We start from the raw sequence: 20,835 nt of genomic DNA on the forward strand, positions 1-20,835 counted from the left end.
TCTATTGTAGGCCAAAGATCTATCATTTCTACTGTGTACAATAAATATTGTGCGTTCCTATTATTCAGCATTATTTTCTGGACAGTGTAGGCACTGTACAAGAATACAACTGTAGATGGCGACACCAAAGTTAGCCTATGATTCATCCCTTCTATTGTGGATTAAAACTAAAGATCCATGTCCCTTTTTTTATAGATTAGTCAATTCCGGTTCAAGAAGTAAAATAGATTAACTAATCAGACCACAAGAGGATCATTCTAAAATGAAAATGGATTTTATATCCTAGCTGGAGAATAATGAATCATTTTCTCAATTTGTAAAAACACAAAAAATTAAAAGTGTTAATGTCATACTTGGGACTACAGAGAAAAATACAAAAAAAATCCTGACTAATTTATTTTACAATGATTCTAGATCTTTGCCACTGTCCATGACTTTGGGATCTTTGTAAAAAAAAACAAAAAAAACAAAAAACAAAACAAACAAAAGCAAAACAACATCAGATTCTCAGCTTTCTAAAAACGCAAACTCATCTTTTCCAGTCTCATTCAGAGTATTGTGCAGGGTCTCGACAAATTGTAAGCAAGCCATTCTTCCCATTTAACAAGATTATTTGCCGAGTTAGGAGGCTTAAGGTGTTTACACTTCATGGATTGTCTGCTACTATCTTTACGAGACTCTCTGAAGAAGACAGTTTGACCAACCTGAGCCGCTCCTGTAAAGGGTCCCCTGCTGGGTGTGGCTGGGGCTGCGGTACAACGGGCCCCGGAAAGTCCTGTCCTCATATATGGGTGCGATGTGGCGGTCTGGGGAGATGGTTGACCTCATGTCCTGTCCATGGTGGCTGTGCTGACTGGCATAGGAACTCCGTATTCCTGCAGAAGGAGAACTGTTAGCAGGTAGATAGCTAGAATGATCAGTTTGCAAGTAGCATAGTTCTTAAAGAGGCAGTGCGAAGTGACAAAATGTTACTCCTGCGTGTTAATGAGCAACAATTAATCACTGTAAATTACTTTAATCTCATCCATCTGCTTATAAAGCAGGTAAAAGGGAAGAAACAAAAAAGAATAAAAGTACTTAATAACGTAATAAAAATACTATAAATTAATTTCTGCCGATTATTGCCCTGCCCTTTAGTGTGTTACAAGATAAACACTGAATAATTTGCAGTAAACAGCCTGCCTCCTTTTACTGTCTTTACAGGTGATGTCATTGCTAAAAAGCTATGCTATTTCCTGAATGACAAAGTTGGCATTGATCACCGCACAGCAATAATGCAACCTTGTGGAAAATATCAAAGGACTAATGCTCTACAAGAGTATCAAAAATCAGATGCATTTCTTTTAAAATTATTTAAAATGTAAGAAATTGTTTCTTTTTATCTTTTAATATACTTGACAACTTTATATTTACAGCTGTGAAGTGAACATTTACTTTGCTAAAAATATGATTTGTAAGAATTTGACGTGATGACAGGATAACCAAATGAATGTAATGCAAGTAAAGGCAAGAAAAGAAACAGATGTAGAAAACATGTTAACATCTAAGAAGAGCACTGCGGCCACATCAGACAGATCGAAGTCAAACAAGTCAAATGTTTCACAGGATCTTGTTGTGACATTAGTGTGGCCTGACTTGGCAATGTGGAGCTGATCCTCAGAGAAATTAAATGAGAAAGTCCAAGATGGGGAATCAATGGATTATTTATAGGTTTTACTGCCAACTTGTCTGGCTCTTCATATCAGAAAAGATGGTATCGAACCTATAATGTTTTTACTTCAGCTTTGAATAAACTACAATAAACCAGTTCAAAAAGGAGATTTTGTTCATATCTTACTGTTACAACATAAAAACACTAATGCACTGGAATGTGGATGTGATTACTTGGTATCAAAGTTACTGTGGAGCAATCAGTGATGCTTGATTATGTTACACTGAAACTGACTAAAATGCAGTTTACACAAAACTTTGTTTTCCTCTAGAGACACAATGTAAATTCATACTGTAAATGAAGAGGCAATAAATGTTTAAAGCTTTAGGGCTGCTAATTGGAGGAGAGGAAAAATGAAAACCACATGCCTGATGTGAAATATAAAAGTGGCGATAAAGACGGTTTCTTTTCTTCTTTCTTCATTTAAATCCAAGTAAGCCCACCCAATACAAGTGATCTCAGCGCCTATGTTTGTTTGTGTTAAGCCTCACATCAATGGAGCTCATAAAACTGTGAACCCCCCTGGGTCACTGTACAGTTGGCAACTTACTGCTCATTGCACATATCGAGAGCCGCAGACATCACTTGGGTCCTCTCCAACAGCATGAACTCAGCTGCCGACTGTAACTAAACACCAAGCCTACCATGCAGAACCAGCTAAATGAGGGAGTCCTGTCACAACATGAAACTAAAAAAATTAATAAATACGGATGTTTGTCTCCTTGTGGACTGGAAACTCTTGGGGGAAGGAGAGCATAGCTTTTAGATGAAAGTAGTGGACCGTTTTGATGATGACCTCTGAGGTCGTCTAAAAAACAGTAGCTCTGCAGGGAGCTTAGGAAAATTGACTCCAAAGATATTTTATTGCTGAGACAGACACTAATAAAGAATCACTTGAATTTGCTAATAATGATTAAAATGATAACTGTGGTCTAATTGAGCTGGCTGTGAACTACCAGCTGTGGGTTGAAACTTTTATGCTTATATTTAAACGGTCTAATGCAATTAGTAATTCAGCTTCGACAAAAAAAAAAAAAAAAGACTTGAAATGTAGCATGTGGAAGATGAGTACAGTGTGGACAAAAGGAGATATACATGGTTTGCAATAACTTTGAAGTAGCAAATGGGGTTCAAATTATGTTTGGTTGTTTCTAAGGGGCCCACAGCATGCCAAGTGAACATCCCACACACATCATTATGCCACTACCACCAACATGAATCACTGATACAAGGCAGAATGAATCCATGCTTCTGTCACTGTGGCCAGATTCTGACCCTACAGACCTAATGTTCCGTAAAACGAGGCGCATCAGACCAGGCAACATCTGACAGGTTCAGGGTTCAGAGAGATCTTTCCACATGCCATGCTGGAAATGAGTGGCTACTTGAATTACTCTTACATTTCTGTCTTCTACAACAGCATCAAGGTCACATACATTGCAATTAGATCTTAGAAATGTTGCACAACATTGTATTGCTTAACACTAGGAACAAAACTTACTGAAATAAGTATTTGGATTCCTGTGATTATGATAATGAACTAAACACCGAACTGGTTTTTTGCTGTCCATTTCATGTTTAAATAGATGCTGCCATAAATTAAATTAAAAATCTGCTTGAATGCAATCAAAATGTTAAGTTTAGAGGGTTTATGGATTCCCAGGGCAAGACTTTCTTCACTTTTACTGTTTGGGACAGTTAGGAACTGCTTTATGGATTAATTTATATTTGTATTATAATTTATATATTCTCTGCGCAGTGCTGTGGCAAACTAAATAGTCAGAGAAGTCTTTCACTATGTGGTACTGCTCACAATGCGGAGTAGTTGCAGGTTGGCAGGGAATCAGCAGCTCTGTTGTTCAAAGGTTTTTAGGGGAGCGGTGGATGGAGGTAATGAAAGACATAAGAAAAGGCGGATGAATCAAAAAGGAAAGTGGAGAATAATATAAAAGGTGGTGGAAAGCCGAGGGTGTGAGGAAGACACGAAAATAAAAGGAGTGTTAATGAGGCCGTTTTGGCCACCAAAACGTTCTCATTCATTGTAAAAGCCTGTTCAAAAAGATGGCTGTTCAGGCCTGGTGGCAATACACATCCTGGGGGATCTAAGGAAGAATGAATAGGGTGGACTGAAGATGTGTTCAAATGCAGATCTGGACAACCCATCAGGCCTTTAGGGTGATTTAACACATTTCAGGACAGTTGTGATAAGATCTGGAAATTTGTTCCAGGCGTCAATAAAATACCACTTACTGGCCTAAATGACATAAAAGAAGCAAGAACAATTAGGGCATCTCAGCACCGAAATGTCATCACTCTTTCTGTACAATAAACTCAACATTGTAAACCATTTGAGCCAGGGTAATGAAACAAAGGTATTGACGGGATGTTTTTAAGTTATGTTAATAAACATAATCAGAATTTTTACACGTTATCTTACCAATAACTGGACACACTGGTACTGCTATACTGCAAATTAGTATCTTCAACACTTGATTGGTGTGACAAAATATTTGCGTAGACGAGGAAGTTGCGTTGAAAACAGCCGATGGTGGACTGATGCAACATGAGAATAAAGAAAGGCTTTAGCATGCGTCTTTCAAGCTCTGGCAACACACAGCTCTTTATGTACACAAATAATTTATTCCCATTACATAACCCATCTTTCTAGAATGTAGGCAAAACAAATCCGACTAAGATGAATATAAAATCTGTTCATGTCCATATAATAAAAAAGATCAAGGTGATTGTATATACACTCTGGCCCAAAAAGTTGGCATTTTTATCTCTCTTGTTGAAATGATTGCGAGATTAATTTATTCGAACAGAAACGGTTGAATAGCTTATCAGAATTATTCAATTTACTAATCAGTCATTACCATATCATAGTGAAAATTAAGCCACAACAAAAAACAGGAAGCAAGATTTGACCTACCAACATTGGTATGTTTGGACTGAAGGAACTTTTTCAAAGAACCAAGGAAGCTTGTTAGAGCCATTATTTTCAGGACTACAATTTTCCAGCATCTGAAGCTTCAAGTCTTGATCTCTTTCTTTCAGCAACTCCATAAAGTAGCCACATTAAAATAGCCCATCATGAAACTAGTCTATGTGCCTTATTTACGCTATTCCCCTGATGGAAAGGCTGCAGTCACTTCTAAAAGCATCTGCAAATTCTCAGGGAGAAATAACTTTCTGGTGTCTGTTGAGGATGAATGGCCCACATTCCTTCTGTGTTATAGTCATTTAATTCTCCCCCCTCAGCCCTCTCACCGTGGCGTTAACAGATTACACTTGGCAGAGACTGGATGAAAGGCGCTGGTGGCTTGGCGGATGCTAGCTTTGGAGAAACAGATACAGCTGGATCCATTTCTCAAATATAATATTCACAAATCCTGTCAGACCAGCAAATGCTCAGCAAATAAAAAGGGGAAAGATTACCAAAATCTCACTACACACAAGAAAGTAAAAAGTAGCAATAATAGGCTGCAGGATGGTCAAAACTTCAAAGGCAGCTTCACTTGTCAGAATGAGAGAGGAGAAATGCCATTTCCTCTTTCCCCCTGTCCCACTCTTCTCTCCAATGGACAGAATGTAATGAGCACATTATTAGGGACAATTTGTCTTCATTTTCCATTCTTCAGCAGGAAAGGGAAGCCATGACATTCTACAGGTTAGTGTGCGGGCGGTGGGACCAGGTGGGTGGTGGAGAAAAAGAAAATGAGAGGAGAGAAAGAACACAAAGGGATAGAAAAGAAACATAAAGCAAAAAAAGAACTTTTAACAGAAATAATTTAGGAACTCATGAAATGAGCGATAAAATACAAAAAAAAAAAATTGAAGGACTAATTTCTGAGTAAAAACATGTAGTTTTGGGTCGTTTGGTGACTTTTTGCAAATACTTGCAATTTGGATGACGTGATCATTCCACTTCCGATTAATATGGCCCATCAGACACGGGTGACAAATTACTGTAATAAAGGCAAAGTGTAGAGGGTGCATTTGTAGAAAATGTAAAAAGAGAGAGACGATGGGAATAGGATAGGAGTTGAATAAGATAAAGAAGAAAAACAATAAGGAGGAGAAGAAGGAAAGCACAGAAAAGAAGTCTGATCAAAAAAAGAGCTGGGAAGGAGCTTCATGAAATTTCTCTGCTGAACACAGTCACCTGTGGCCACTTCATTTAATTTATTTTTTATTTTTTGAAAATCAACTACATTTAGAGAAAAATGTAAACTAATATATTTGGAGTATAGGCTAAACATTTTGAAATGATCAAGCTAGTAAAAGTAAAAGTGGTTCATAGTCTTTCTAAGAAAAACTGAAATTAAGAGAAATAAACACCTGAAACATATCACTCTGTGAGAAATGCATCTGACCTTCACCGTTTGTCCTCAAATAAATTAGTTTTATTTAAGTCGACTGCAACACACTCTCCGGAGATTTACTGCATTGTGTCAACAAGACTTAGTCAACTAAAATAAAATAAAAGCTCACGTAGAATTTATTTAATATCACCTATGCCAGTTTTGCACAGCCTTGCAGTACAGATTAAACACTGGATGCATAGGAAGTGCAGCTCAGGCTAATGATGATACGAGTGACACTCACACATTTACTGATATCCTGTAAAACCTGTTAAAGACGACATACAGACTGATCATGAATGAAAGACACCAGTGGAGCGGCACTAACATCTACACAAAAGACACATGAAGATGAGAAACAGACGAGACAATCAAAGTTTCACCTTTAATATCACCATCAATTAGGGCATCTTAGGAAATCCCAGGCAGCATGAGGTTGAGAAGGGAAAAAATTAATTATTGGCTAAACAGAATATTTTCTGAGAAGCAGCTTGGCTTATCCTCCTAAGAGAAAATTGAAATTAAATCAGAATCAGAATATGCGAGTGTGGCAATTATCTGAATGAGAAACATAGTTTATTGCTCTTTTCACTGCAAGCACCTACACTAGTAATTGTAATGAAAACAAAGTTTTGATTATCAGAAAATGTTATGCAACACATTTTGTTTTGAATATTTGTTCAGCCTGCTTTGTGAGCATGAAATGAATTTGAGTGTGAAAGCAGAGCATGAACACAGGCAGGTATTTTCCTGTTGGTTTGACTTCAGATAAGGACCAGATATAAATCAAGGTTCATCTGCCAGCTCTCATTTTTTGCTCTAATCCCTTACAAGGATGACATGTACAAACCAGTTTGGGCAGGCATGTTTTTCCAAAAATATCCTGATCCGTTCCTGGGAATAAATTACGCAAACGCTCAAAAACGAGAACATTCATTCCGTTTGTGACACAAAATTGATTTGTAGTTTGTAGTGTAACACGGACACCATGATGTTAGCCTCAAATTGACCTCAACTAATATCTCAAAAACTAACTCTAAACAAAATAATATTCATTTTACTCTCATTAGGACCAGGCTACTAGACCCCATAAGCTGCACTGGTGCCAACAAGGGAAGTGATTTTCTCCTAATAAGGTCCTAATAAGGTAATAATCCACAACCAGACACACAGAGTCAGTCATAAAGTCTCATCTCTCTTACCCCAATGCTTCTCACTCCTAAACTCATAACATTTCCCTAAAATGTAGAACACCACAGATGCACATACGAAAGCAGTGTGAGTGTGTGTGTGTGTCATTAGCAGCACACCTGTGAGGCTGTCAGGTCGAGTCATCCTCTCATAAATGTCGTAACTCTGAGGTCCATAGGGGTCAGTGTTGTGGAGCATGGAGCGAGGCAGAGTGGAGCTGTAGTGTTGGGGCACAGCGGTCATGCTAGCCCTGACTGGAGAAGAAGAGTGAGTCGGTTGCTTAATCAGCGGAGGGTCCACCAGCGTCAGGGGGGAGCCCATGCGACCCGACGCTGACCCTGCCGAGGTCTGATAGGGCGAGGTGGTGCGGCTAGTGGAGCCAGGCCGTGAGTTTGTGGAGCTGATGCGCCTCAGTCCTGCGGGGGAGGTTTTCTGGGGGGTGTATGGCGAGCCGCCGCCAATGCTACCAGTGCGCTGCACAGAGGGCAAGGTTGTGAAGTGGATGTTGGAGAGAGGCTTAGGTTCTGTTACGACAGGGGAGCCGTAGGCACTGGCAACTGAGGTACGCAGGGAGCCACGGGAAGGGGAGATACTGCTGGCATAGGCTGGCGAGTGAGAGCGAGAAGGCACTGAGCTAACCCTCCGCATTGCACGGCCAGGCAGAGCTGCTGTCACTGCGGGAACCTGCAGGTAATGACAAACAAACATAATTGGCAACATGCCTCCTCAGCCTAAAAGATGGTATAAAGAATATTAACACGCTGTGTTGAACTCTCTGACACACACTAACTTCTACAATAAAAATGACATTTTAAATAACAGGGGATTATATAAGCCGTTTCATCACAGGTCATGACTTTACTGAAGGCCATGTTTGCTTTATCTCCCCCCTCCAGAGTGTGACGGCACCATTTGGTTTCTTGCTGCCTTTGTGTACTAAATTGTGTGAATCATGATTAGATTGAGCTGCTCAGTTGAATATGCACCTTCTGTGCTGTAAAGCCTTTGCATTTCTATAGCCACTAAGAAAAAAACATAAAGTTTTGGTAGCAGACATGAGCTAGTATGAGATTAGTTTCAAATAGGTTTTCTGCTTAGAATATTACATCTTTTAGCTGTTCTTCTCCTTATGGAGTAACACAAGTGTGCCTAGCTGATAATATCTGGGTAAATGGTTGAGCTATCTAGTCCAGTAGCCAGTAACAGAGGTAACTTAATAAAAGTGATGGATGATGCTTTGTTTTCTACTGTAGGATCTGAAATAAATTAGTTTTTATTGAAAAGGACAAATGTAGATTTCCATCAGTCAACTGATTGGCAGTGCACAGCAACAGGTGGGCAGGATGGTTCACTTTTTTTCTGTCCTATCTACACAGCGATAACTCACTCAGACTCTTTTGCTGACATCTCGACAAACCTTAATACTAGTACCCCGTCCATGCCTCTTTAGTAGCGTTATCATTTTTTATCTCCTGTAAATAACAGTGTGTATAGTAGGATAACACACAGAGATATGCTTTAAATACACCAGCTGTCATTACCTGGGCTGAAGCTTGCCCCTCAGCCCTGGCGTTCCTCATTAATGTGCCGGTGCCAGCTCCAGGGAAGGAGTGCTGCATCTTGAGTTCAGCCTTGCCCTGGTTCTGCCTGCTGAGGTAGCCACTGCTGGCATCCTGATAGCCGCTGTCAGAGTAGGAGTTCATCTGAGCTGAGCCACATGAATTCCCTGCAGACCCTGAGAGAGAGGGTGACAGAAACAGACATAAATGAAATGTAGAGGAAGGAGCTAGATAAGGGTGAGAAACTCCGGGATAGATATCATAAGAGGTTTCATAACAGCTATGACCTTTACCAGCATCGCCTTTCTAACGAAACGCCAGGAAGAAAACACCTTTAGCAAACCATGAGTTAATTTGCCATCATTTAACCCATCTAAAATTTGATCAATGATAAATGATGTTATCATCTCTCACTTTAAAGAAAACATTACAATAACGTCAATACTTTAGATTAGGAGGAGAATGTGCAAAAAAAAGAAGAAAAAAAAGAAAAAATAGAAAGACCTTTCTTTATCTGTAACCTCTGCTCACATGTGGTTGTGAGGAAGTTTTTTCCACCAAACCATCTCCAGGGCTAAAACAGTATTGCTAGTGTTTCTTTTTGAAATGGAGCAAGCAAAAACTCTACAACAGAAAAACTGGTGCAATGTCAACACTAAGTCCTACTTGGCTAGATGAAAAAAAGCCTCAGGAACTGGTAGCACGCTTACTAAAGATCAACATGCAGTCACAATAAAAACTTTTGTCTATTTTAACAACAACTGAGCTCAGTTATCTCATTCAACTCACTGGCTCTTGATATAAATGTTAATCTGAGTCTGTTTTTTAAGATTTTAAACTATCTACTATTATATTTTGTATACTTGCTGTAAGGCACTTCGGTGCAGCCCTTGTTATAAAGTCCATTTAAATAAAATAGATATTGACGATAAAGTTCGCACATATTTTTCAGTATCAATATATGTACCAAGGTTCACTCTGAATTTATGGAAAATAATACTAACAGAGTCTGGAAATATAAATATTTTTCTGCAGCCTTTCCATTCTTATTCATCCTGGGAAAATACCCGAATCAAATTCCCAAATTTCCACCTTTTCCATACTGCATCAGAACCTTCATGGCATGATCAGGTGTGTTTGGCAATGGAAAGACCTTTCCAACAAAACTCCACTTGAATTGGACCGGTCTGAAAGGTAGATTGAGCCGACATTTTTTGCAATATGGGATTATATACACTAATTTCAATAAATAAAATAAATATAACTTCATAGTCTCATCTTACTGGTCTGTCACAGGTGTTTATGTGGGTTAATTCTACGAATCCAGCTGAACTGTTGCTTCCAAATTCATTCATAAAAATAGTGTCAGTATTTTAATATTATCAGGTCTTTTAAACCAATCCTGCTTGAAAAGCTGTGTTTTCCTTTAGCAGATCAGAGAGCAGTTGGTCAGGACTGTGGAGCGTTCATAAACAGATTGTTGTTAAAGCAACATTAATAAATTAAAACGGGAATATTGTGCCATCTGTTTGGGGAGATAAATATTGTGATTTGTGTCGTTAAAATCTCCCAAAAAAATAAAAAATATAACAGGGAGGATCAAATATTTACTGTAGAGATATTTTAAGTCATTTAATGATATAAAATGTGTTTAGAACAGACTCTGCAAGTAATGTCAGTAGAAAACAGACATCACTGTTCATCAGGCACAAAACACGCAGAGGAAATTAACATTTACTTCTTGCCATAGTGGATAGAAAAACAAAGTTTCTTGATGATTGATTCAAAAATATAAATTCAATATGACTCATGTAACAATACCATTGAACAAGAACCGGTAGTTTGAAGAAATACCACTAGAGTAACCTTGTGCAGTAGATGCGCTACAAGAGATGAACTGAATTTATGGAATGAATCCTTCATTAATGAAATCAATATCACTAATGGTCCAGCTTGAAATTGAAGGGTTTTTTTTCCAATCCTGGGGGGAAAAAAAAACTCCAGAATTGTTGAGGACATTTGCGTCTCCACTGTATTCATAACTCTTGAACCTTTCTAGATTTTATCTTGTAACAACCAAAAACAATGTAATCTAATTTACTAGGGTTTAATTTAAGACCAACTAGTGCATTAGAAAGAAGCGGAAAGAGGAAGATACAATAAAATTTAGAAGCTGAACATGTTGCATCCAGTTGCTTTCAGTTCCCCACAGGCAATACTGGTAGAACCACATTATAGCTGCAAGTTATTTGGGAGTTTGTCTCTACTATATCTGCACATCTAGAAACAAGCTTATGCCCATTGCCTCTTACATAATATCTCATTCAGAACAGATGAAGTACATGTGAATAGTTATTTTCAGTCTTTCTCCAAATTTTCAATTGAATTTAGATCAGGGCTTTGACTGGGACATTCCATGCTTAAATATGCTTAGAATTAAACCATTATATATTTTTTGCCTTTGCTGAATATTTGTGATTGCTGTCCTGTTGGAATGTATAACTCCTCCCCCATCTCATGTTGGAGCATTTCACAGGTTTTCTTCCTGGATTGCCCCGTATTCGACTCTATCCAGATTCCAATAGACTGTGAACAGCTGCCATCTTCCTGCCATCACCATGTTTCACCATAGGGATGGTGTATTCTGGGTGATGTGCAATGGTAATTTTCCAACTACACACAGGATTTTGCATGTAGGCCACAGAGTTCAGTTTTGGCTTTATCTAATCAGAGCCCCATGCAATGTCCCTTACATGGCTTATGACAAACTGTAAAAAAACTTATGTTTTACCCTTCTTGCTACTTTCCACATTCCCATTGATACATCTTTCTACTTCCGATGTGGATTTCCACCAGTAGTATGGTCCACAGTACTCTTGGCAACAGTTGGACTCTCACTGGCTACAATAAACGGAGAATGATACAAATGCATTCCACTATTTTCGGATTTTTAATTCCAAAGCACCTTATAAACCTTTCTTCCACTTTAAAATGCATACTTTCTGCAAAAGTGTCAAATAGGATCCCAATAAATACAAAAAATGGCACTGAAATTTCTACCTCTTGGGAACATTTTCACCTCTCTACCAAAAGCAAGGCATGTGTGAAAACAGCAATTTATAGGTGCAACAATTCATAAGAGAAGTCATGAAAGCTTGCAGCTTGCTTTGAGGATAAAGTGAGTGCTAGTGATGTGCAATTACTACAGTTTATTGTGATCTTTAAATCCTTTTTGACATAGGAATTTTAATATATCATGATGAAAATAAACTCTACATGGTGTCTACATACATCAATAAAACTGCACTACCTTATGTAACTGGCATCTCAAAACAGCCTGTTCAATAACTGGTAAGTTGTTTTATATTAATTTTTGTGTTTTTTTTTTATTTTTTATTTTTTTTATCTAGAGCAGAATTGATGCACTATCCCAACTATTCTATCTATGCCTAAAGACTGGAATGAATACCCTTTTATCATCACTTTTATTGTGTTTTCATGATAGACTGTTAAGTCTATATTGGCCATCCCTTGTAAGTGGGATGGATGATTATGTGCTACAATAAGATTATGTGTAGAACACTATGCATCTGGTGGGGTCTGTGCTTCTATGCTAACTAGCTGTGTAACAAATAAAATTCCCCATCTTTCTGAATCTGCAGCATTCAAAAGGAAAGTACTAAAGGAAACAGCGGCATAACTGTCGTGTTTCAAAGACGCCATGTTTCAATGTGATTTAAATAGGGAGGAGAAAACAGACTTTACAAGTGTAAAAAGTAAATAACTATTTAGAGATTGAACTAAGCAGTTCAATCTCCAACTATTAGAGATAGTTAGAGATTACGTCAATGCTGAGCACAAAAAAAAAAGAACCAACCATGTAATAGAAAGCTGCAAAAGAATAGACAGAATATAATAACAGACCCTCACTTTCATGAAGGGAGGACTGCTCCGGGGAGTAGAGAGACACCTGCTCTGACTCAGCCCTGATTCGGTAGCTGGGCGACTGAGAGCTGTCAGTCACTCGAGACTTGGTATCCCCCGACGCAGAGGTATCTGCAAGAACACAGCAGAGCCAACAGTCAAACAGAGACAAATACAAACCACAGAATGAGTTTGATAATTTATTAGTCATTAAACCTAATATTTTTCAGCTGAGAGGAAACAATGCAAACAGTGGTTTCTGCAACATTAGTTTCATCACTGTGTACAGCTACACTCGTTAAACTTTACAGCCTTACTCATTTAGAAATATTAGATTAGGTAGAAACAATCAGACCCCTCTAAAAGTTGTCTCCATCTCCGTATGTTTATTAAATCAACTACTTTAAGTCAGAAACTGGGAACCAGTGTCCATGTGCACAACGTTTTCCCATAACCCATGTAAGCAGGAAAAGAATCAAGTTCTCAGGAAAAAAAAGAAGAGAACAATCAGTCAGACAAACACTGTGTCTCGTTGTGTTAAATCTTGCAGTGTGTGTGAATGAAATCTGAATCCTATGAACAAGTTGTCACTGTTGTTAAAGCTGACCTGTTGAATAAAGCTGTTAACACCAGACAAAGACTGGTTGACAACTTGAAACTTTGCACTTCCACATCGAGACATCTAAGAGAGCCAGACTATTGACAGAAGGGAATAATTCAAATCAGGCTATGGAGGCGCTTCAGGTAAAATGTCAGAATACACATTGGGCGTTCCTGTGATAGAAGGTCAATTTTTCCACAACCTGGGTGTAGAAAACCTATGTACATTCATTTTCAACCCAATTCAGAACAAGTTATAGTTCCAATTTTGTAACAGGGCTTCTAAAAGTAAACATTTCAACTTTCTCAAGCTTAAATTTCCATTAATTTCACATCTAAATTAATAAGGGTTAATAAAAAAAAATATGGGAGTATTGTCTAGATAAAAATATGAAATGACAGAAGGAAGAAAAGAAGGAAGGCAGGCAAAGCACAAGGAAGGAAATAGAAAGGAATCAAAGCAGGAGAGAGAGGAAGCTGTATAACCAAATTTAAGACCTTTCTAGACAGCATAGCATACCTCACATCCACTGTACAATTAATGCATAAATATAGTCATAGATAAGAATAGAGAGAAATAGCTATCCAGCTGCTCTAAAAGAGGTGCAACACTGACCTAGCCCTAACCCAAGTCCATATGTCTATGTTTGTGAAGGCAGAACACAAAGTTTTATTTTGTCATGCCAAGATACCACATAGTGGTTTCTAGGTTTCTACGAAGACTTTGTGTCCACAAGAGCCCACTCCTTGCAATAACAGTGAGCTGTAGAAATGTACATCACTTCCCATGTTCCTCACTGTGCATACTGGCAAGACAAGTATGGATTTTTGTCCAACCTAGTGGTAAGTGGCACAAGATTGTGCACCCATCAAATAAATACTTGATTAAAGGTTGCGTTAAGAAAATGAAAGAATAGGTTACTACAGTTAAAAGACAAAAAAGATATTAATTTTAAGGCTTCTTACAACTCCTTACCAGGGGTACTAATATATATATAGCCAACAATGTGGTCATACTGTGTCTTGATTTTATTCATTAAAGTTGAAGCCAAACAGAGCAGAAGAGAAACAGGAAGAGAGACAGACGGTATGCACAGAGGGAGCTTTAAAGCATCGTCAGGATCTCATGTTAATGTATGGCAGCAGATTTAGGTTTCCAATTCAGGACTGCCAAATGTAGCAGCTTCCTGATTACAGATTACATTCCTGAAAGCAAGAAAGAGTTTGCCAGTGAAATGCAAAATAGTCATATTCAAACAAAATTGTAATTATTCTAAGGACAAGTTGCATATACCTATAGCATCAGCAAGCAAACTTTTTCCAGGTTGAAAAAAAGCATATGAGGCATGTAGTGTCATTTAACTGAATTTACTGAATAGATGTCATCCATAGGGACGTGTTGCATAAGCTCAAAATAATAGCACTGATATTGTTTTATTTTATTTTTAAGAGATGGCAAAATATGCTATTTTAAAATAAGAGCATGCTTATTGCAAGACATGTAAATGAATTGAAAAAGTGAAAATAAATTTAAAAAGACATACACCAAAACAAAAACAACAACAACAACAAAAAAAACAAAACAATTTTATTATTTAAACACTTATTGTAGAATAAATTATATAAACTCAATGTTTTTAGGGGTACATTTTTCTTTCCAAAATATAAGGGCATGCATTTTCAATTTGAGGATAAGATTACTTTTGTTTACTCTTAAATGTTCCTTCTCCCCTCAAAAACCTGTGCTTGCTTACAGTATACTCCTTAAAGCTGTGTTACTCATATTAGATGTAGCATCTCTTGCACAAATATCGCCTCTTCTGCTCCTATTTGATTCCTTCACCTATTTGGACTTTGAGGATTTCAGAGGAGTGCAGAAAATATGATTCAACAAGGAATAATTTTGTTTTTGAGTGTAAAAGGAAAGTTTTGAGCAAGTGCAGTGAAATGTGGGAGTGAAAGTATGGGTTCCTACACTTAAAGTCAGACTTCAAACCATTTGCTGTTGGAAGACAAATTCCTCAAAAAATATAAATTAAACCCCTAATATTGTGAGAGGGTTCTTTTTATTAAAACTTTATACTGATGTATTTGTTTCATAATATCTAGTACTTTATCAAATTGTAGATATTCCAATTGGGTAGAGTTGTTTTTTGGCAACACAAATGAGTCCCTTATAATTTATTCAGATGTCAGTGCAATGACCAGTGCTGAGACTGACAAAGCTGGAATATGTGCTTGTTGTGCTCTGCTCTCGGTGGACATTAGGTGCGACTGCATTGACATTTCCAGAGGCAAGAAGACTTTCTGCAGTATCTCGTCTGTCACAGGAGGAGAATACAAGGCTCACGAATTCACTAAAAATCTGAGAAATAAGCTCTAAACCCATAACCCATAGTTAAACTGATCTAAAATGTGCACAATCAAATGTGACTGTGATTTATCATCTCTATTATGATTATCAATCAACTCATTGCTAAAAACTCAGTAATTGCGGTTAATCCCACATGCTGGTATGCCACTAATGAAACGCTTTTAGCAAGGAACTGAGGAGCAGACAGCAAATGAAAAAGGGGAGTAATATTAATATTCCCAGTGCATATGTACAACTCTAACCCCCCATAGGCTCCCTCTGACAGAATCGACAATAAAAGATTAATGACCAGAGCAAAGATTCTGCTTTGCTCTATCTAATTAATAAGCGATTAAAGATATTATTACATGTTTTTTCAATATCAGTTCTCCTCTAAAGATCTGATAAAGATGGGGGCTAAACAAAAAGATACTAGAGGGTGCAGGGGGAAATCCTTTTATGACATGTCACTGATTGTTTTGTTTGGAGGGAGCAGAAGCAGCTTCAATAACTAGAAAAGCAAAAACAAACCCGGAGCTGTCAACTGCTTTCTTGAAAAAAATTAGTTTAAGTAAAGATTGCAGAGGAAATGTAAAACATGGCAGAAATACAATCCACATATAATATTGACAATATAAACAATGCCTGGTGCGTAGTTAATTTTTAGAATAGAGTTACTCTGAAAGCACAGATGTGTAATAATATCAGTACATAAAAAAACACTGACAGAACTTATTTTCCCCCAGTCTTATTATTGCCATTTCACAAATTGTGCCATGGCAATTGTACTTTTCAACCATTTTAGTTAAAACTGGGGTGACAATTTAAACACTTCCTCCAACAATAGCAGTTCATTTTGTAGGTCTAGCCAACATACCTGCGGTTCGCCATGGCAGGGATTTCTCAGATGAGCTGCAAAGGGAAACAGAAATTACGAAAGTGAATCAATACATTTCTCCAGATAAAACAGAAGAGAGACACCTATTTCACTAAACGTTTTAAAATTAAGGGAATCAAGGAGAACAGAAAGTAATCACAGTTTTATTACAACATATTTCAGAACAAATTAGAAGCGATCATACTGCACAGCACATACAGACATCCAGTCTGGAAGTTAAACATACCGACACAAACCTGATAGAAGAGTCCGCATTGACTCCAATGCAGAGATCATTTATCAGGGTAGCCATTCACAATAAAGTAATGCATGAGAATAATGACTTAGCCAGAAGTGCTGAAAGTTTGAGTTCATAAAACATCTGGAAACTTTCTTATACATTTACTCTTCCGATTCAATACTGTGTAGAACTGCCTTCATCTGCAATTACAGCTGNATGAGAAACATAGTTTATTGCTCTTTTCACTGCAAGCACCTACACTAGTAATTGTAATGAAAACAAAGTTTTGATTATCAGACAATGTTATGCAACACATTTTGTTTTGAATATTTGTTCAGCCTGCTTTGTGAGCATGAAATGAATTTGAGTGTGAAAGCAGAGCATGAACACAGGCAGGTATTTTCCTGTTGGTTTGACTTCAGATAAGGACCAGATATAAATCAAGGTTCATCTGCCAGCTCTCATTTTTTGCTCTAATCCCTTACAAGGATGACATGTACAAACCAGTTTGGGCAGGCATGTTTTTCCAAAAATATCCTGATCCGTTCCTGGGAATAAATTACGCAAACGCTCAAAAACGAGAACATTCATTCCGTTTGTGACACAAAATTGATTTGTAGTTTGTAGTGTAACACGGACACCATGATGTTAGCCTCAAATTGACCTCAACTAATATCTCAAAAACTAACTCTAAACAAAATAATATTCATTTTACTCTCATTAGGACCAGGCTACTAGACCCCATAAGCTGCACTGGTGCCAACAAGGGAAGTGATTTTCTCCTAATAAGGTCCTAATAAGGTAATAATCCACAACCAGACACACAGAGTCAGTCATAAAGTCTCATCTCTCTTACCCCAATGCTTCTCACTCCTAAACTCATAACATTTCCCTAAAATGTAGAACACCACAGATGCACATACGAAAGCAGTGTGAGTGTGTGTGTGTGTCATTAGCAGCACACCTGTGAGGCTGTCAGGTCGAGTCATCCTCTCATAAATGTCGTAACTCTGAGGTCCATAGGGGTCAGTGTTGTGGAGCATGGAGCGAGGCAGAGTGGAGCTGTAGTGTTGGGGCACAGCGGTCATGCTAGCCCTGACTGGAGAAGAAGAGTGAGTCGGTTGCTTAATCAGCGGAGGGTCCACCAGCGTCAGGGGGGAGCCCATGCGACCCGACGCTGACCCTGCCGAGGTCTGATAGGGCGAGGTGGTGCGGCTAGTGGAGCCAGGCCGTGAGTTTGTGGAGCTGATGCGCCTCAGTCCTGCGGGGGAGGTTTTCTGGGGGGTGTATGGCGAGCCGCCACCAATGCTACCAGTGCGCTGCACAGAGGGCAAGGTTGTGAAGTGGATGTTGGAGAGAGGCTTAGGTTCTGTTACGACAGGGGAGCCGTAGGCACTGCCAACTGAGGTACGCAGGGAGCCACGGGAAGGGGAGATACTGCTGGCATAGGCTGGCGAGTGAGAGCGAGAAGGCACTGAGCTAACCCTCCGCATTGCACGGCCAGGCAGAGCTGCTGTCACTGCGGGAACCTGCAGGTAATGACAAACAAACATAATTGGCAACATGCCTCCTCAGCCTAAAAGATGGTATAAAGAATATTAACACGGTGTGTTGAACTCTCTGACACACACTAACTTCTACAATAAAAATGACATTTTAAATAACAGGGGATTATATAAGCCGTTTCATCACAGGTCATGACTTTACTGAAGGCCATGTTTGCTTCATCTCCCCCCTCCAGAGTGTGACGGCACCATTTGGTTTCTTGCTGCCTTTGTGTACTAAATTGTGTGAATCATGATTAGATTGAGCTGCTCAGTTGAATATGCACCTTCTGTGCTGTAAAGCCTTTGCATTTCTATAGCCACTAAGAAAAAAACATAAAGTTTTGGTAGCAGACATGAGCTAGTATGAGATTAGTTTCAAATAGGTTTTCTGCTTAGAATATTACATCTTTTAGCTGTTCTTCTCCTTATGGAGTAACACAAGTGTGCCTAGCTGATAATATCTGGGTAAATGGTTGAGTTATCTAGTCCAGTAGCCAGTAACAGAGGTAACTTAATAAAAGTGATGGATGATGCTTTGTTTTCTACTGTAGGATCTGAAATAAATTAGTTTTTTATTGAAAAGGACAAATGTAGATTTCCATCAGTCAACTGATTGGCAGTGCACAGCAACAGGTGGGCAGGATGGTTCACTTTTTTTCTGTCCTATCTACACAGCGATAACTCACTCAGACTCTTTTGCTGACATCTCGACAAACCTTAATACTAGTACCCCGTCCATGCCTCTTTAGTAGCGTTATCATTTTTTATCTCCTGTAAATAACAGTGTGTATAGTAGGATAACACACAGCGATATGCTTTAAATACACCGGCTGTCATTACCTGGGCTGAAGCTTGCCCCTCAGCCCTGGCGTTCCTCATTAATGTGCCGGTGCCAGCTCCAGGGAAGGAGTGCTGCATCTTGAGTTCAGCCTTGCCCTGGTTCTGCCTGCTGAGGTAGCCACTGCTGGCATCCTGATAGCCGCTGTCAGAGTAGGAGTTCATCTGAGCTGAGCCACATGAATTCCCTGCAGACCCTGAGAGAGAGGGTGACAGAAACAGACATAAATGAAATGTAGAGGAAGGAGCTAGATAAGGGTGAGAAACTCCGGGATAGATATCATAAGAGGTTTCATAACAGCTATGACCTTTACCAGCATCGCCTTTCTAACGAAACGCCAGGAAGAAAACACCTTTAGCAAACCATGAGTTAATTTGCCATCATTTAACCCATCTAAAATTTGATCAATGATAAATGATGTTATCATCTCTCACTTTAAAGAAAACATTACAATAACGTCAATACTTTAGATTAGGAGGAGAATGTGCAAAAAAAAGAAGAAAAAAAAGAAAAAATAGAAAGACCTTTCTTTATCTGTAACCTCTGCTCACATGTGGTTGTGAGGAAGTTTTTTCCACCAAACCATCTCCAGGGCTAAAACAGTATTGCTAGTGTTTCTTTTTGAAATGGAGCAAGCAAAAACTCTACAACAGAAAAACTGGTGCAATGTCAACACTAAGTCCTACTTGGCTAGATGAAAAAAAGCCTCAGGAACTGGTAGCACGCTTACTAAAGATCAACATGCAGTCACAATAAAAACTTTTGTCTATTTTAACAACAACTGAGCTCAGTTATCTCATTCAACTCACTGGCTCTTGATATAAATGTTAATCTGAGTCTGTTTTTTAAGATTTTAAACTATCTACTATTATATTTTGTATACTTGCTGTAAGGCACTTCGGTGCAGCCCTTGTTATAAAGTCCATTTAAATAAAATAGATATTGACGATAAAGTTCGCACATATTTTTCAGTATCAATATATGTACCAAGGTTCACTCTGAATTTATGGAAAATAATACTAACAGAGTCTGGAAATATAAATATTTTTCTGCAGCCTTTCCATTCTTATTCATCCTGGGAAAATACCCGAATCAAATTCCCAAATTTCCACCTTTTCCATACTGCATCAGAACCTTCATGGCATGATCAGGTGTGTTTGGCAATGGAAAGACCTTTCCAACAAAACTCCACTTGAATTGGACCGGTCTGAAAGGTAGATTGAGCCGACATTTTTTGCAATATGGGATTATATACACTAATTTCAATAAATAAAATAAATATAACTTCATAGTCTCATCTTACTGGTCTGTCACAGGTGTTTATGTGGGTTAATTCTACGAATCCAGCTGAACTGTTGCTTCCAAATTCATTCATAAAAATAGTGTCAGTATTTTAATATTATCAGGTCTTTTAAACCAATCCTGCTTGAAAAGCTGTGTTTTCCTTTAGCAGATCAGAGAGCAGTTGGTCAGGACTGTGGAGCGTTCATAAACAGATTGTTGTTAAAGCAACATTAATAAATTAAAACGGGAATATTGTGCCATCTGTTTGGGGAGATAAATATTGTGATTTGTGTCGTTAAAATCTCCCAAAAAAATAAAAAATATAACAGGGAGGATCAAATATTTA

General features: G+C 38.3%; 2 protein-coding genes across 5 annotated transcripts in view; both read right to left on the reverse strand.

Annotated features, from left to right (window-relative positions):
- The window catches only part of LOC107838444 (plakophilin-4-like), a gene marked incomplete at both ends in the record, with an annotated part of 23,431 nt that extends 6,785 nt beyond the window's left edge, over nucleotides 1–16,646 (reverse strand). Inside the window, 6 exons of the mRNA XM_016680807.1 lie at nucleotides 705–875; nucleotides 6,459–6,485; nucleotides 7,386–7,950; nucleotides 8,808–9,001; nucleotides 12,750–12,881; nucleotides 16,580–16,646. Of these exons, the coding sequence (XP_016536293.1) occupies nucleotides 705–875; nucleotides 6,459–6,485; nucleotides 7,386–7,950; nucleotides 8,808–9,001; nucleotides 12,750–12,881; nucleotides 16,580–16,646 (1,156 nt within the window). The remainder of the gene's footprint in view (nucleotides 1–704; nucleotides 876–6,458; nucleotides 6,486–7,385; nucleotides 7,951–8,807; nucleotides 9,002–12,749; nucleotides 12,882–16,579) is intronic.
- A 490-nt stretch (nucleotides 16,647–17,136) lies between these two features.
- Nucleotides 17,137–20,835, reverse strand: part of LOC103150610 (plakophilin-4-like) — a 48,316-nt gene continuing 44,617 nt past the window's right edge. The window contains exons 6-7 of one of the 4 annotated variants that reach the window (XM_016680825.1): nucleotides 19,208–19,401; nucleotides 17,137–18,349 (exon numbers count right to left, since the gene is read on the reverse strand). In XM_016680825.1, coding sequence (XP_016536311.1) covers nucleotides 17,654–18,349; nucleotides 19,208–19,401 — 890 coding nt within the window. In that variant the 3' untranslated portion in view covers nucleotides 17,137–17,653. The remainder of the gene's footprint in view (nucleotides 18,350–19,207; nucleotides 19,402–20,835) is intronic. The other 3 variants (XM_016680822.1, XM_016680824.1, XM_016680823.1) reach the window with 3 other exon arrangements.

The sequence above is a fragment of the Poecilia formosa genome, unplaced genomic scaffold (genome assembly GCF_000485575.1).
Source record: "Poecilia formosa unplaced genomic scaffold, Poecilia_formosa-5.1.2 Scaffold257, whole genome shotgun sequence".
Taxonomy (NCBI): domain Eukaryota; kingdom Metazoa; phylum Chordata; class Actinopteri; order Cyprinodontiformes; family Poeciliidae; genus Poecilia; species Poecilia formosa.